Source organism: Amphiprion ocellaris, chromosome 16 (assembly GCF_022539595.1).
Source record: "Amphiprion ocellaris isolate individual 3 ecotype Okinawa chromosome 16, ASM2253959v1, whole genome shotgun sequence".
NCBI lineage: Eukaryota > Metazoa > Chordata > Actinopteri > Pomacentridae > Amphiprion > Amphiprion ocellaris.
Window position 1 is genome coordinate 11912239 of NC_072781.1, and position 14242 is coordinate 11926480.

General features: G+C 40.7%; 1 protein-coding gene across 1 annotated transcript; it reads left to right on the forward strand.

The window, feature by feature from the left end:
* Window positions 1–776: 776 nt before the first annotated feature.
* rrp12 (ribosomal RNA processing 12 homolog) lies at window positions 777–13349 on the forward strand. The gene is made up of 34 exons (XM_023283719.3): window positions 777–985; window positions 2555–2784; window positions 3010–3093; window positions 3206–3282; window positions 3392–3497; window positions 3581–3697; window positions 3844–3982; window positions 4731–4858; window positions 4966–5064; window positions 5149–5240; window positions 5357–5468; window positions 5648–5748; window positions 5854–5968; window positions 6053–6195; window positions 6298–6419; window positions 6510–6574; window positions 7477–7639; window positions 7727–7881; window positions 7992–8059; window positions 8190–8283; window positions 9433–9591; window positions 9694–9774; window positions 9860–9965; window positions 10066–10173; window positions 10251–10408; window positions 10499–10590; window positions 11315–11470; window positions 11562–11734; window positions 11848–11958; window positions 12038–12084; window positions 12182–12260; window positions 12348–12415; window positions 12523–12605; window positions 12705–13349. Exons 1-34 carry the CDS (start codon window positions 847–849, stop codon window positions 12805–12807), a joined length of 3873 nt encoding a protein of 1290 aa, XP_023139487.2. The 5' UTR covers window positions 777–846; the 3' UTR covers window positions 12808–13349.
* The last annotated feature ends 893 nt before the right edge of the window (window positions 13350–14242 follow it).

A 14242-nucleotide genomic window follows, 5' to 3' on the forward strand; every position in this document is an offset into this window, starting at 1 on the left:
ACCAGGTTGCATGGGGATTCTGAGTCTTTTTTGTGCATTCTTGTCAAAAAAAGCCACATCAAATCGACCCTGAATCAATGCTGAAAAGCAGTAAAAGGGGAAACTTCCAATGATACTGTTTATAGGCGCTGTCTTTGTAAAACTTTAACAAATCTATACTTGTAACCAAAGACATGTTTGCAGTATATTTAGGCATGACATTTATGACTAAAGCAGCATTATAGTATTGATTCTGATGTTTAGCTGTATTTTTGATGTGTCTGATGTCCCTTTTTCTAATAGCATGACAGATGGGTTTTACACATAAAATAAAGACATTATTTCTTTTGCAGTTATCCTATCATTTAATGTAACCCTCATGAGTGAAATGAGATATTTTGATGCACAGATAAAATTTAAGTCAGTGTCAGGGATGCAGTCACTTATTTTTGGCACAACACCTGTTCTTATGGATCTCTCTGTTCATGATGTTGTTGTTGATTGTGTATACAGCGCTTCCACCTTGACCTTAATTGGAAATAACATTACTTTCACAACAGTCCCAGGTCAGGGTTCAGCTCTACCTGTTCATCAGCTTCTCACAGTCACCTTCTGCAGATAATGATAATCACAGTTGTCATGGAGACTGAGCTGACGTGCGCGCTCACTAACTGTTGTGATGTTTCTTTACATCGTGTACGCAAAAATGTGGCTGTTGTTTGTGGTGGACGCCGCCACCTACTGGTAAAATAACAACAAGGGTTGGCCAGACACGTGAGCGCGCCCGTGACGTCATTTCTAAGCGACGGAGTCACCTGGAGCTCATCAGTCAGTTCAGGGGTAACGTGATTATTTTCGACCCCGAAAATGGTCAAATCGGGGAAACTTCGGTCCGGGACGGGGTCGAAACTCAAACGGTGGAAGAAAGGACACAGCAGCGACTCCAACCCGCAGTCCAGTCGCTTTCGGCAGGCTGCTAAAAGTCGTTTCTTCAGCCGACCCAGCGGTAGGTTTCCCTTCACACGTGGGTCTCTGGCCGCTGCTGCTAACACCAGCTAGCTTTTGCCATTTAACTTGTAACTGAATATGCTAACTTCATATGTAGCACCAGCATATTCTAATCAGAAATCTACCTTCCTTTCTTGCTCCCTTTTTGTTTTAGTCAGTGTGACACTCTTGTCTGTCAGTTTAGTTTTCGATTATGAACAACAACTTCTGTCTGTATCTCTGAGAGTTAAATAGACGGTTTAACACTGTCAAGATAACAGTTCATTATTGCTGAAGTCCCAGTGCTAAACAGGCCTGACAGTAATGGCACAAAGTGTGCAAATACTTGGCCACACTAGTAGTTGTTTTGGTTCCATTTCATTGCGTTTAAAAGCTGCCATTAAACTCTGACATTAAAGTTTGGAATTTTAGCTGCAATTATATTTGATGAGATTCAACTTTACTGTCATTGCACGCAGTATTGAGACAACTAAATGCAGTTTGTTATGTGACCAGAAGTGCAAAAGCAGCAGTAAAACACATTGCATATAGTGAGGGTATACACAGTATGTTACAGTATGAACAGAAGGGTGCAAGCACACTAAATGTAGCTGTAGATATCAATAGAAAGATCGATAAATGTGCAAGTACAGGTAGGGATAAATGATAGTATAATCAGTATGAACAGTATGACAAACATGCAGTAGCCTATGTACACAGTATAAATTACATAAACAATATGGAAGCATAAGATATATACAGTATAGTCAGTATGTAGAGTTTGAGGGTATACTATTTACATCTACACACTGGTTGGGATGTATATTAATTATAGCTCTATATGTATTTATCTCCCCAATTTATGAGGACTAATATTAAACAACAGTGTGATTGAAACCAACATTGCTTCCTTATGAAAAAGTTGGCTGGATCTCCGTTGTAGCCTAGTTCATGTAAGTGCCCACCTTCAAACTTAACAACTGCAGGTCAGCACACTGATTTGTGTTCATGGATTCATTTTAAATTCAGCCTGCAAAGCCAAAATGGCAGACTGGATTGCACCATGTATCGCTGTGTCTGTCCCCCATCATCCTCTGTTCCACTTATCTGTCTTAGTTTTTCCCACCAGAGATGCAAGTGGAGGAGTGGAGGAAACAGGCCTTGTTGTTTCAAAGAGGCATCGATTAAATATGATGCATAATCTATTTATTGTTTTGTTGCAGCCTACAGCTGTTTTATGATCTCTGTCAGAGGAGAAGAACAGTATTTATGACAGCTTACAGTATATATTATATATGACGAAGATATGGATGTCATCCATTTTTATTTTTTAATGTTGCACATGCACAGACATGCTGGAAAGTATAAAAGAGATGTTACACACAAATGAGTACAGTGCAGATACACAGTGACATATAATGTAGACACATATTTGTCAGTTCTGCTCCCGACGTGGTTTGTTTATTCAAACTGTATGTCATGCCTCTTTTATTTCATAGGAACTCAATCATGGCCTAGTATGACTTCCATTTTACATACAGGAAAGTCAACTCATTATAATGTCATATCTGTTCTTTTTTCCCACCAGGAAAGAGCGATCTGACTGTCGATGCTCTGAAGCTTCACAATGAGCTGCAGGTCGGTCCGCTGGAGGTCGGTGCAGGTGGCCGTAAAGATGCCTGTATGGAGGAGGATCCAGATGAGATGCTATCAGAGAGAACCTCAGGCACCTTCCTCAGTGGCCTGTCGGACTGCTCCAACCTCACCTTCAGAAAGGTGCAGCGCTTCTGGGAGTCGAATTCAGCTGCTCACAAAGAGGTGGGTGTTACACTAAAGTCACCTCATTTATTCACAAGACCACAGTATTAAATAGGTTCGTACAATCGATTTATAATATTGGCAAACTTCCCTAATTTTTCGCACTGCAAGTTATACTTGACAATTTTAGAATTTTAGAAGTTGATGGAACAAATATATAGTGTATAATTGAAAGATGCTGAGTTTCCCTGTTGCTGTAGTATTGTCATCTTACATGTTTTACAGATTTGTGCAGTGTTGGCAGCTGTTACTGAGGTGATCCGTGGTCAAGGAGGGAAGGAGACTGAAACAGAGTACTTTGCCGCTTTGGTGAGAGCTGCCTTTCTGAATGTTTTCACAAAGACCTTGTAAACAACTTGTGGTGTATCAAAATCAAATGTAAATCTAGGTTTTGGGACTAAAATTGTCTGTGACTTTGTAGATGACCACCCTGGAGGTTGTGGATACACCAGAGTCCCAGGCTGCAGTCTCGTACCTCCTGAACCTCGTCATGAAACGGTAGAGCTCAAACATCTTCTTTCCTCCACAACAAACCCATGGACATGTCACAGCTCATTAGTTACGGCCAGAAGTGTTTTTAATCTGCTTGCTACATTGCAATCCTTAGGGTTCCTGCTCCTGTACTCATGTCTAAGTTCTCAGACACCACCAAGGCTCTGATGGACATCATGTCTAAACAGGCCACGTCTGACACCGCCTCTGCTCTCAGATGGGTGAGTAGATTTATCCCTCCGATTGTCTCGTTATGTTCACTGTTAAAAACGGTTGCAAAATTGATTTTATTTTGCATCTATAGATCCTTTCATGCCTGGCAACTTTGCTGAGAAAGCAGGACGTGTCTGTCTGGACTTATCCATCGACTCTTCAGGCTTATCACGGCCTCCTAAGCTTCACAGTACACAGCAAGCCAAAGGTCAGTCCCATCAGCCTACTAGTAGCTGCTAAACCATTTTGTGTTGTCTGTCTCAGATGTATTAATTGTTCAATTCAACATTCAGTGAGATATGAAAAGTGTGGAATCTCATACCACTTCATTGTATGTTAATTTTTTCCTCTCAGGTCCGTAAAGCAGCACAGCAAGGTGTTTGTTCTATTCTCAGAGGCAGTGACTTCTTATTTAAAGATAACGCTCCGACCCATCACCCTGCTGCAGTTACCACAGCCAAGTTCTGCATAAAAGAAATGGAGCAGGCAGGAGGTAAGACATCATAACCAGTGATGTACTCCACTCATGTATGTAACACTCTCACACAGAAACGTACCTACTGTGTTTTCTCGGGTACAAATCAGGAATCAATTAGAAGTTAATGGTTAAGACTGTGGTTGAAAGAAACCGATACAGGCTGAGGGGGAAATTGATCTTGTCCTGCATGTGTTTCATAATAAAAGCTCTGCTATGAACGGTTTCTGTCGCTTTGGAGTGGAAACATTTATGGATGTTAGCTAAAATGTTGTCCATATTCTGTTATTTCGAGTTGTGTGTTTGTTTTGTTTTGTTGACAGTTTAGTTTCTTGTGTTGTTGAGCTACATGTGCAAACTCCAGGTTGATAAAGATAGAGATATGCAGAGTGATCATGTGCTTGTTGTTAAGACAAGTCATTGTGCTTAGAAATCCAAACTGTGCCACTAGTTTCTTTAAGGAATGAGTTGTTTCTCTCCATAGTGTTAAAAGCATAATGATGTAACTTTAACAAAGCAAACAGGAGCAGATTAAAATCAATCGTATAACTATTAAACAGAGGGAATTAGAAGAATAAAGGCCTGCCTCTAATACAAGCCTGCTTCAAATGAAGGTTTGTTACCTTCTGAATTTGAGGTGAATAAATGCCCTGGTCGCTATTTGAGGAACTACAGTGTTTGTTCTTACAGCGATGAACAAAATTTGTGTGTGTGATTCTGTGGTCGTCCAGAAAGTTGCAGTTTCTGTACGTTTTTTTCCTGTCAGGCAGCAAAGAGGACACCACCACACTTCATGTGCTCGGCCTTCTGAAGGACCTGATGGGGACTTTTCCTCTGGGAGCTGTCAAGTCCTGCTGTGAGACTCTGCTGCGAGTGATGACACTCAGCCACGTGGTGAGAACACACAAATAATCCTAGAAGCAGCCAAATATTTTTTTTGTTCACCTCCATAGATATTCAAATGTGTGTTTTTAATATGTTTACCATGTGTGCGACTGCAGCTGGTGACGGCCAGTGCCATGCAGGCCTTTCATAGGCTGTTCAGCGGGAAGGCGAATGCTTCAACCCTCTCATCAGAACTCAACGCTCAGATCATCACGGTGAGAGAATACAAACAAAACGAGTATGCTTCAGTCATAATGCAAAGCTTGATGTGAAAACTCATTCTTTATTCTCATTCACAGGCTCTGTATGATTACCTGCCCAGCGAGAACGACCTGCAGCCTCTACTGGCATGGCTTGCCGTCATGGAGAAAGCACACGTTCACCTGGCAAGGTAATAAAATGTATTTTCTCACAACAGCAAAGCTGATTTTTACTTGCAATTGCTGTTTCTTCCAGTTATATAGGGGCAACAGGCAGATGATCAACAGCCTCTATGTTTTTGTCTAGTTTGCAGAGTTCTCTGAGTTTGGGCCACCTCCCTCGTCTTTTCTCTGCTGCCATGTCCTGCCTGCTGTCTCCTCACACACAGGTGGTTTCTGCAGCCACCAACACACTAAAGGTAAAGCACATGCAAGTTGAATGAGATGTTTCAGTGTGTCAGGAGTTGTGAGGTGTTTCTAGGTTGTAATGGAATCTTGTATTCTTCTATCTTCTGATTAGCTGATTGCTGATATTTGGTTTTTTTTTTTGCTGTGTATGCAGGCTCCTAATTGAATTATTTATGCTTATCTATTTCAGACTTTGTTGACTGAATGCGTCGCCCCTCACATGGAGGAAATGGAAACGATCACTGCTACCGCCTCTTCAGGGAACCCCTCATACATCTGCAGAATGTTTCGGTATGATCCCTAACTGTTTGGCAAACTAGTCTCAAGCTTTTTGCTTTCTGTTTGTAGAGGCTACATAGAATTGCTCCTCGTGATAACAGTGACTATGTGTTCCAGCATCATAGAGGAAGGACTGTCCTATCGCTTCCATGCCTCTTGGCCGTTTGTGCTGCAGGTCCTGGGTTGCTTCTATCGAGCTGCTGGGAAACAGGCTCACCCTATCATGACCAAGGTATAGTCGCAGGGCTTTAAAAACCACAATATGTAAAAGGTAAAAGTTTGGCTGAGTGTTTGTGTTGTTTTGTGTTGTGGACAGTCCCTGCAATCTCTGGCAGACCTGCGCTCCACTCCTCAGTTCCCCTTCAGTGGTGAGTTGGACCTGGCAGTAGGAGGAGCTGTGGAGAGCATGGGGCCTGAAGTAGTTCTGGGTGCTGTGCCTCTCAACATCACCGGCTACGAGTAAGTGCACATGCAGAGACACAAACACTGTGCAGACTTCTTCTTGTTGGTATTGTGCTTTAAGTTACTGTGCTTTATTGTATTTTTTCTTGTTTCTATCAGCGATGACTTGGAATTCCCACGCAGCTGGCTGATCCCCGTCATACGGGATCATGTAAAGAACACTCAGCTCGGTTTCTTTGTTTCCTATTTCCTCCCTCTGGCCTCTACACTCAAGCAGAGAGGTAAACCAAGTGCTAAATGCTCTACCTGAGGGTGGTGTAACTGGGAACGGGGCTTTTGTATTAATTGATGAATCTGTTCTTGTGTCGTAGCTGAAGAGTTGGAGCAAGCAGGACAGAAGCTGGAGGCCAAAGTCTACCAGACCTTACAGCTTCAGGTAATTTAACAGACTTAATGTGTCTCCTTGTCTTATCCCTCTGAACTCTAAGGAGTTTCTGGATGGTTTTTACTCCCTGTTTTATTTTATGTGGTCACATCTTGTATTGCAATATGAAGTCCTGCACCTCTATAGAAACAGCACAACCATGGCTAGAAGTACAAAGCCCTCAAAAATTTCTTTTGTTCACTATGACAAAATCATAAAGCCATGTGTCATAAAGAAAGACAAGACTAAAGTTGAATTTCTTTGATTTTTCATTTTAAAAAAAGGAATAACATTGCATATGATGATTAAATTTTTTTCAAAGTCCCTTGCGATGGTATGCTTTACTGTAAAACAAAAAAAAAGGTAGCTCTACATGCAGTAAATACTTTATAGTTTGCCACTTCCATTTTTAATTTTGTTTCCATATTTGTCTCTTATCTGCTTTGTGCAAGGACAGCCTGCAGTTTAACCTAAATCACCCCAGTTCAGCTGTAAAGTTCCTAATTTTTTGTCAGGTGTCTGTTGGTCATAGCCGAGTAAATAATTGTTTTTTGGCTGTGTGGAGGAGTGCGTTTTTTTTTTTTTTTTTTTTTTGCTTTTTACCCAATCATGTTATGGCAGTTTTTTTTTTTTTTAAAGAAAAATGTAGCGTACTTTGATTATGATTGAATTTCTTATTTTTAAGCTTAGACATTGTTGGTTTTTCAAGCACTGTTGAAAAGTTGAAAATCCAATGCTTTTGCTTGTTTTTGCAGGTTCTTACTATGATGAATGGTATTTTTTTTCTCTCTTTTTATAGCATACATTTCAAACTTGCTAGTGGGTTTTGGGGTTCAGAGGGGTAACTTGGTGATACACAGACCCAGTGAGTAAATTTTAAGATGTACATGTCTGTCCATGTGCTCTTTTTCTAGATTTGGACCATGCTTCCTGGCTTCTGCACATGTCCTGTGGACCTGATAAAATCTTTCAAAGGCATGGCCCGCACACTTGGTATGGCTATTAATGAGCGTCCAGACCTGAGACTCACAGTGTGCCAGGCTCTACGCACCATCATCAACAAGAGCTGCTCCACTGGTAGGAAGACGTATGACGACACGTAGAAACTACTCAGCTGCTTGAGTCTGTTGAATCAAATCACTTCAAGAACTTTTGCTTCTGCAGAGGAGGAAAAAGCTGAAATGGGCCGCTTCTCGAAGAACTTCCTGCCCATCCTTTTCAACGTGTACAGTCAGCAGCCTGCAGCTGGAGAGTCTGGAACCTACAGGATGGCTGTACTGGACACCATCAAAGTCTATTTAACTGTCACTGAAATGCAGGTGAGTTAAGTTTTGCGCATTGTGCAGCACAATTTTCTTGTACGGCGACACAGTTATTTGTTTGCATAATTTAAGTTTGGTGTATCACTAATCAAAACTGTCATCCTCAGATGGTCTGCACATTCCTGCAAAAAGCCACAGAGAGACTGACTAGCACACAGTCCACTGAGTTCACACGGTAGGACACAAACATGGATATGTTGCTGTAGAAATATCTGTCTCAATTGATGACATGCACGCGTATTCTAGGATATGGTCAATTTCAGTGTATTTACTCTGCCAATGTGTTTGCCTCATCTACTTCCCAGACTGTCAGTGATGGACCTTGTGGTTGCCATGGCTCCGTGTGTGGATGAGGCCAGCATGACTCAAACTTTTGAGCTGATTAGGCCATACTTGGAGGTAAGAGGATGCACAGTATGCTTAAAGTCAATATAAAGCAATGAAAAATCTGTGTTTGTCACACCACAGACAACTATTATCAACCACCCAGATAAATTTCAAAGATTAAAAAAAATCATCCCGTATAAAAAATAGGTTTAGCATTAACCATGTCTACTTAAAATGGTATCTATGAAATTTTAGATTGATATATCAAGTAGTTAAATTACCCATCAACCCACTTTCAGCAGTTTTTTTTGCGCCTTGAAGTTTGACCAATGTTTGACCAGCAATATCTCAGGAACTGTTAGAGACAAAAGCCTGAAATTTTCACTGAAGTTGTTGCTCATTATACCGTTCATTTAGATTTTTGAAATTTTGGACAAGTAGATCACATAATCTGTGATTATTGATTTAGTTGAAATATGAAATACAATTGAAGCCATCATAAAGTCACACATTTTTAACAAAAACATCTAATAAAATAATATAAAAAGTTAAAATTTCACAAATATCTTTAGAAATTTCCAGATTTTATTCTATAAAAATTCAAATCAGAGGTGCTTGCGCAGAAATTATTCTGAAAATTTGATTATTTGAGATGGGATGGTGTTGGACTGGAGGATGAAGGAGATAATGGACTCAGCCTGATTTACCAGTTGCAGATTACATATGAATCCCAGTGTTCTCTGAAGAAGGTTTGTAAAACCATGTGCTATAAAAATGATTAGTTAGTTATCACAGAGGTGGGTGTTGATTGTGATCCGCAGCTCTCCATCAGTATGGCTCTTCACATCATCATTCCTCCTCTTCTTCATTTCATCATTCTTAGTAACTTTAAATAAGGAGGCCCTCCTGTTGCGCATATTCGGGCATTCAGCGAAGATGCTTTTGTGTAACTAAGTAGAAAACTGGGCTGTAATGAGTGTAGTAACTCATGATCAAGCAGGAGAAGTACTGATGCTAATGCATTCTGGTTTTTAAATGGCCTGTACTGCGTAGTTCAGCCTTTTCACATGTTTTACGGCTGTTTTTCTGACTTGTATTATGTGTGAAACAAATATCTGAATTTCCCTTACACAGATTTAAGTCCCATGTGCAGTTTTTAATTCAAACCTATTGAAATGTATTTCTTGTTAACTTTGTGTCTGTTGGTGCATTTGCTTTCAGACCAAAGAACCAGGCATGCAGAAGAAGGCGTACCGTGTGCTGGAGGAGATGTGTGGAGCAGAGAGAGAGGAGTGTAAATCGTTTGTTGTTTCTAATCTGGAAACGCTCAAAGTCGTCCTGCTGGAGACTCTGAAAAACGCTTCTTCACCAGCCAAGAGGGTGAGGCGGCTTTGTAGAGAGGAACAAAGTAAACAAGACATCAGATGAAACTGCGTGTCTTGGTTTACGGTGTTTGATCACATTTGTGCTCCTTCTTCTCAGCCGAGACTGAAGTGTCTGATCCACATCGTGAAAAGGTTAAATGAAGAACACAAAGACTTTATCACTGCGCTGCTGCCAGAGGTACCAATAAAAATAAGTGCTGGCAAACACACAAACACTGTGTGTTGATATTTATCAATTTTTAAAAGGATGTTCTCTCTTTCAGGTGATCATATGTACCAAGGAGGTCTCTGTTGGAGCTCGCAAGAACGCCTACACTCTCCTAGTGGAAATAGGAAATGCTTTTATCCGCTTCTGTGGGAACACAAAAGGTATAAAAGATGTATGCGTGGATGCAGATTTCTCATTTTGAGTTTTTGCTAAGTTGATTGTAAGGGTTCCTTTGTAACTGAGCATCTCTCCCTCATCCAGAAGCCATGGAGCAGTATTTGGTGTTGTTGTATGCAGGACTCACCGGCTCCGTCACCATGATCACCTGTACAGTGTTGGCACTAACACGTCTAGTGTTTGAGTATAAAGGTAGGCTGGCTGATTTTAACCACTTTCCTGGTGGTGATTTGAAAGCAGGATTGACGCTGCTGCATTTTCATTTCCAGACTCTATCGAGGTGACCACCATGGAGCAGCTGCTGCACAACGTCTGTCTGCTGCTGTCGTCTCGTACCAGAGAGATCGTCAAAGCCGCCTTAGGCTTCATCAAGGTCATCCTCTTCATCATGGACCCCAAGACTCTTGCCTCACATGTTGCTGTCATGGTACGCGTTGTGCATTCTTGTTCCAGGGAGTCGCATGTTAAAGAGATTTGTGCCATATATTAAAGAGTTTTCACTGTTTCTTATGTTCAGATGGAGGGCATTGGAAACATCAAGGATGATGTAAGGAGGCACTTTAGAACCAAACTGAAGAACATCTTCACTAAATTTATCAGAAAGTTTGGGTAAGTGCTCCATGTTCTTTTAGATATTGTAGCCATCATCTGAGCACCTTTAGCTAGTTTGTGCTGTACATGTTCAAATAAATGTCCATATCAGCTGATTTTTTAAAAAATTTACTCCTATGCCTGTTGTTTTGTCAAGTGTTTTTTTTTTGTGTGTGCCTGTAGAACCTGAATAGCAAATGATTGTGTTCTTGAAACTGAGCAGAGTTATTTGATTTCTCTGGCAATGTTTGCATCTCTGATTGATTCTATTGTTTAATGAATTAGTTTAATTGCCTAGTTAATTAAATAAGGCAGTTAACCAAAACTGTCTGGTTATACTATAAAATGTTCACAGAACTAGTAATGTTAGTTTATCTATTCCAATGCTAACCTTAACAAAGGATTTTTTTGTTTAATAATGTTGTTTTGGAATATAGATTTGGATTGAATATGACATGGTTCCCCATAAACATTAATGTGACACTCTTTTGTATCTATAGCATATATAATCTGATCTGCATTCACCTCACTTTGTGTTTTATGGGTTGATTTTTTTTTTTCTACCTCTCTGGTCATACTGTGTTTTCACATGGCATAGTGCTTGTTTGCTGCCCGTTTTTCTGCTAAATGTCTTGATGGTTTCAAGTGTCTCCTCCTGGAAATGTATAACACTGTTCTGTTAACGTGTCATGCCCTGTTTGTATTTTCTGTGCTTGTACCTGATTATCTGCTGCATTTCCAGTTTCGAGCTGGTGAAGAGCATGCTGCCTGCAGAACACCACAAGGTGCTGGCAAACATCCGCAAGGCCGAGGCTCGCAGCAAGAGGAGGAAACAGGCTGCAGAGGAACAGGACGACTCTGACAGCGAAGAGGAGGCACCAAAAACAAAGAGCGAAAGGTAGGCCACTGTTCCTTAAGCCAAACCCTGTCATCCTCCAAATGTGTTCGCCTGTTTCCTCTCTAAAAACTTTCTGTCCTGTCCTTCATAGCATTGAGGACATTCTTGCTGAGTCCGACAGCGATTTGTCAGAGGATGAAGGAAAGGCTCGTAATGGACAGAAGAAAGCAGGCAAACAGCAGAAAGGACGGGCCTGGCTCAGAGAGGGAGGGGAAGATGACCCGCTTAACTTCCTGGATCCCAAGGTTTCACAGAGAGTGCTGGGTAATGAAATCCTTGCATTTTTGTGTTTGATTGGGGCTGCCAGCTTCTGGATTTCATCAAGAAATGAACTCGTCGTGTTCTGTAGCGTTAACATGATTTCTGTTGTTTCTCAGCCACCAACCCAGAACTGAAGAAGAGCGCCAAGGTTGACCATGGCTTTAAAGTGACCTCAGATGGACGGCTAATCATTAGAGATGATGAAGAGGAGGACGTAAAAGACAAAGGCCAGTGGAATCAATACAGTCCCTTACGTTGCTTTATGTCTGAACAGGCTGTAACAGTAACTCTTTCCTCTTCTCACAGATAGTGGAGAGATGAAAGATATCCTAGAAGAGGCAGGAGTCAAAAGTGTAAGTACTTATGTACACAGTGTTGGATTTATTCTTTTGGAGACATTTCATGACTGTTTTGTTCACTATTTTATCTATGCCTTTACAAAACCTTCAGAAAAAGTCCCAGAAGAGGAAGTTTCAGGATGACAACTTTGATGACGACATGGACATTGAACCCCAGTTTTCATATAAAGGTCAATTAAATAGAGTTTTTTCAGGTGGCAGTTTGAGCAGGTTCCCAGATGTCATGTTGACAAAGTTTGTCTTTTGTTCTCCGTCAGCTGGAGGTTCAGGTATCCACAGACCACTGGGAGGCTGCCAGGACATTGGAGGTGATTACCAATCAAAGGTGAGTCCGACCACATGCACAAAAGCATGTTAAAGGAAGTGACTGGACTGGGGTTTGGTGTGGTTCTGGAAACTGTGATTCTGAGTGTCCGCTCTCGCTTCTTTCAGAAAGGAAAAGGAGATGTGAAGAAAAAAGGAAAGCTCGATCCTTACGCTTACATCCCTCTGAAGAAAGCCCAGCTCAATCGCAGGTGAGAGCAGCTGTTTTTGTATATTTCAGTAGAACTCTCAAAGAAAACTGATGTATTTAAAATTTCCGGAGTCCAACATGTTTTATTCTATATTTGCAGAAAACGTGCCAAACTGCAGGGCCAGTTCAAGGGTATGGTGAGAGGAGCCCAGAAGGGGGCGCTGTCTGGAAAGAAAATGCAGAAGAAAAAGAGGAAAGCTTGAAGATCAAACTATACAACTCAGTGGACTCTGAACGTGTTGCGTGTGATGGCGTGTTCACAAACATGCTACAGTGTGGACATACACCTTGGATGTGTATGTGTGTGTTTCTGACAGACTGTCTACAAAGGTGAACCCAGTTTGTTTTTAAACTGTGCCATCTTTCAACGCTCCCAAAATGCTCTTACAGACAGTAAGTTAATATGTCTGTAACCGCAAAAATCTTCAATGTGTTGTCCCTGCATTGATGGATATTTTCAGACCAGGTGGTAAAACATTTGGAAGAATAAGAAATTACTTGTGTGTAATAATTTGTGTCTACATCAGATAAATCTCCTTCTAATGATAAACCTAAATTTGTTTGTGTTGAAATACAAATACAGACTTTACAAGTAAGTACAGGAAGAGTGATGTGTGCCTTTTGGTATTTAGCTGTTTGACGGTGCTGTAGACTTCTAAATGTTTAATGGTGAAAAAGAGCGTTCATGGATGTTTTAAAGATGATTTAAAGACGCCATTAAAGCTGTTTTCAGACTGAAACAGAAGACACACAAACTATTATTTCCAGTCTGCATTTGTTGCAGTTTTTTTCCTGACAGGGCAGCTTCAAGACGCTGAGACAAAAAGCTGCAGGGTGAGTACATTTAAGTTGCTGCATAAGTAAGATGCTTTTAGTGCACTTTCCAATGATACAGCATAAATGTGACACGTCCCTTTATTAGTGGTTAAGTAGTTAAAGATATGCACTTTAAACGAAGATGTCAAAGAATTGAATCCCGTCAGGATAGCCACAGTGTACAGGTTCTGTGTGGCCCCCTAGTTTACCATGTGTCATTATATACTTGGCTGAAATAGCTTTAAAGGGCCCGTTTCACTCAAAAAATAGCTTTCCACCTGCCAAATTGAAGTCTCCACTCCAACATTGTGACTGAAATGCATCAAAATTACTTGAGACTGATTCAAAGCATTTTTTAAAAAATGTTTATAGTCTCCAGGATGATTGTAAATGAGAACATTTCTTTATTCTGAATGCTAAACTCGGCCATAAATCGCATTTATTTCATATACAACATGGATATTCAACGTGGTGATTTCCTGATAAACTTCAGGCTTCACAAAAACACAATTCCACTGTGGCCACAGACAAAGTTGTGTGGGTTTATAAATTTAGACTGATCTGGACAGAATCAGCTGCATACTCTCAATAAATGGTTGCATATGTGAGCATTCTGGTGGCAGTCTGGAGCCCTGGTTATTAAATTACTTGAACTTCACAAAAGAACAAATGTATCACTGTGTGTCAATTCAAGTAACCAAAATTGAATTTATGTGCAGCCCTGTTTCTGTCCTGAGCATATTGAGACTGGGTCACAAATCTATTTTAATGGAGTTTTGGAACTGAACAGAGTTAGTTGATTTCTGTGGTAATATTTGATCT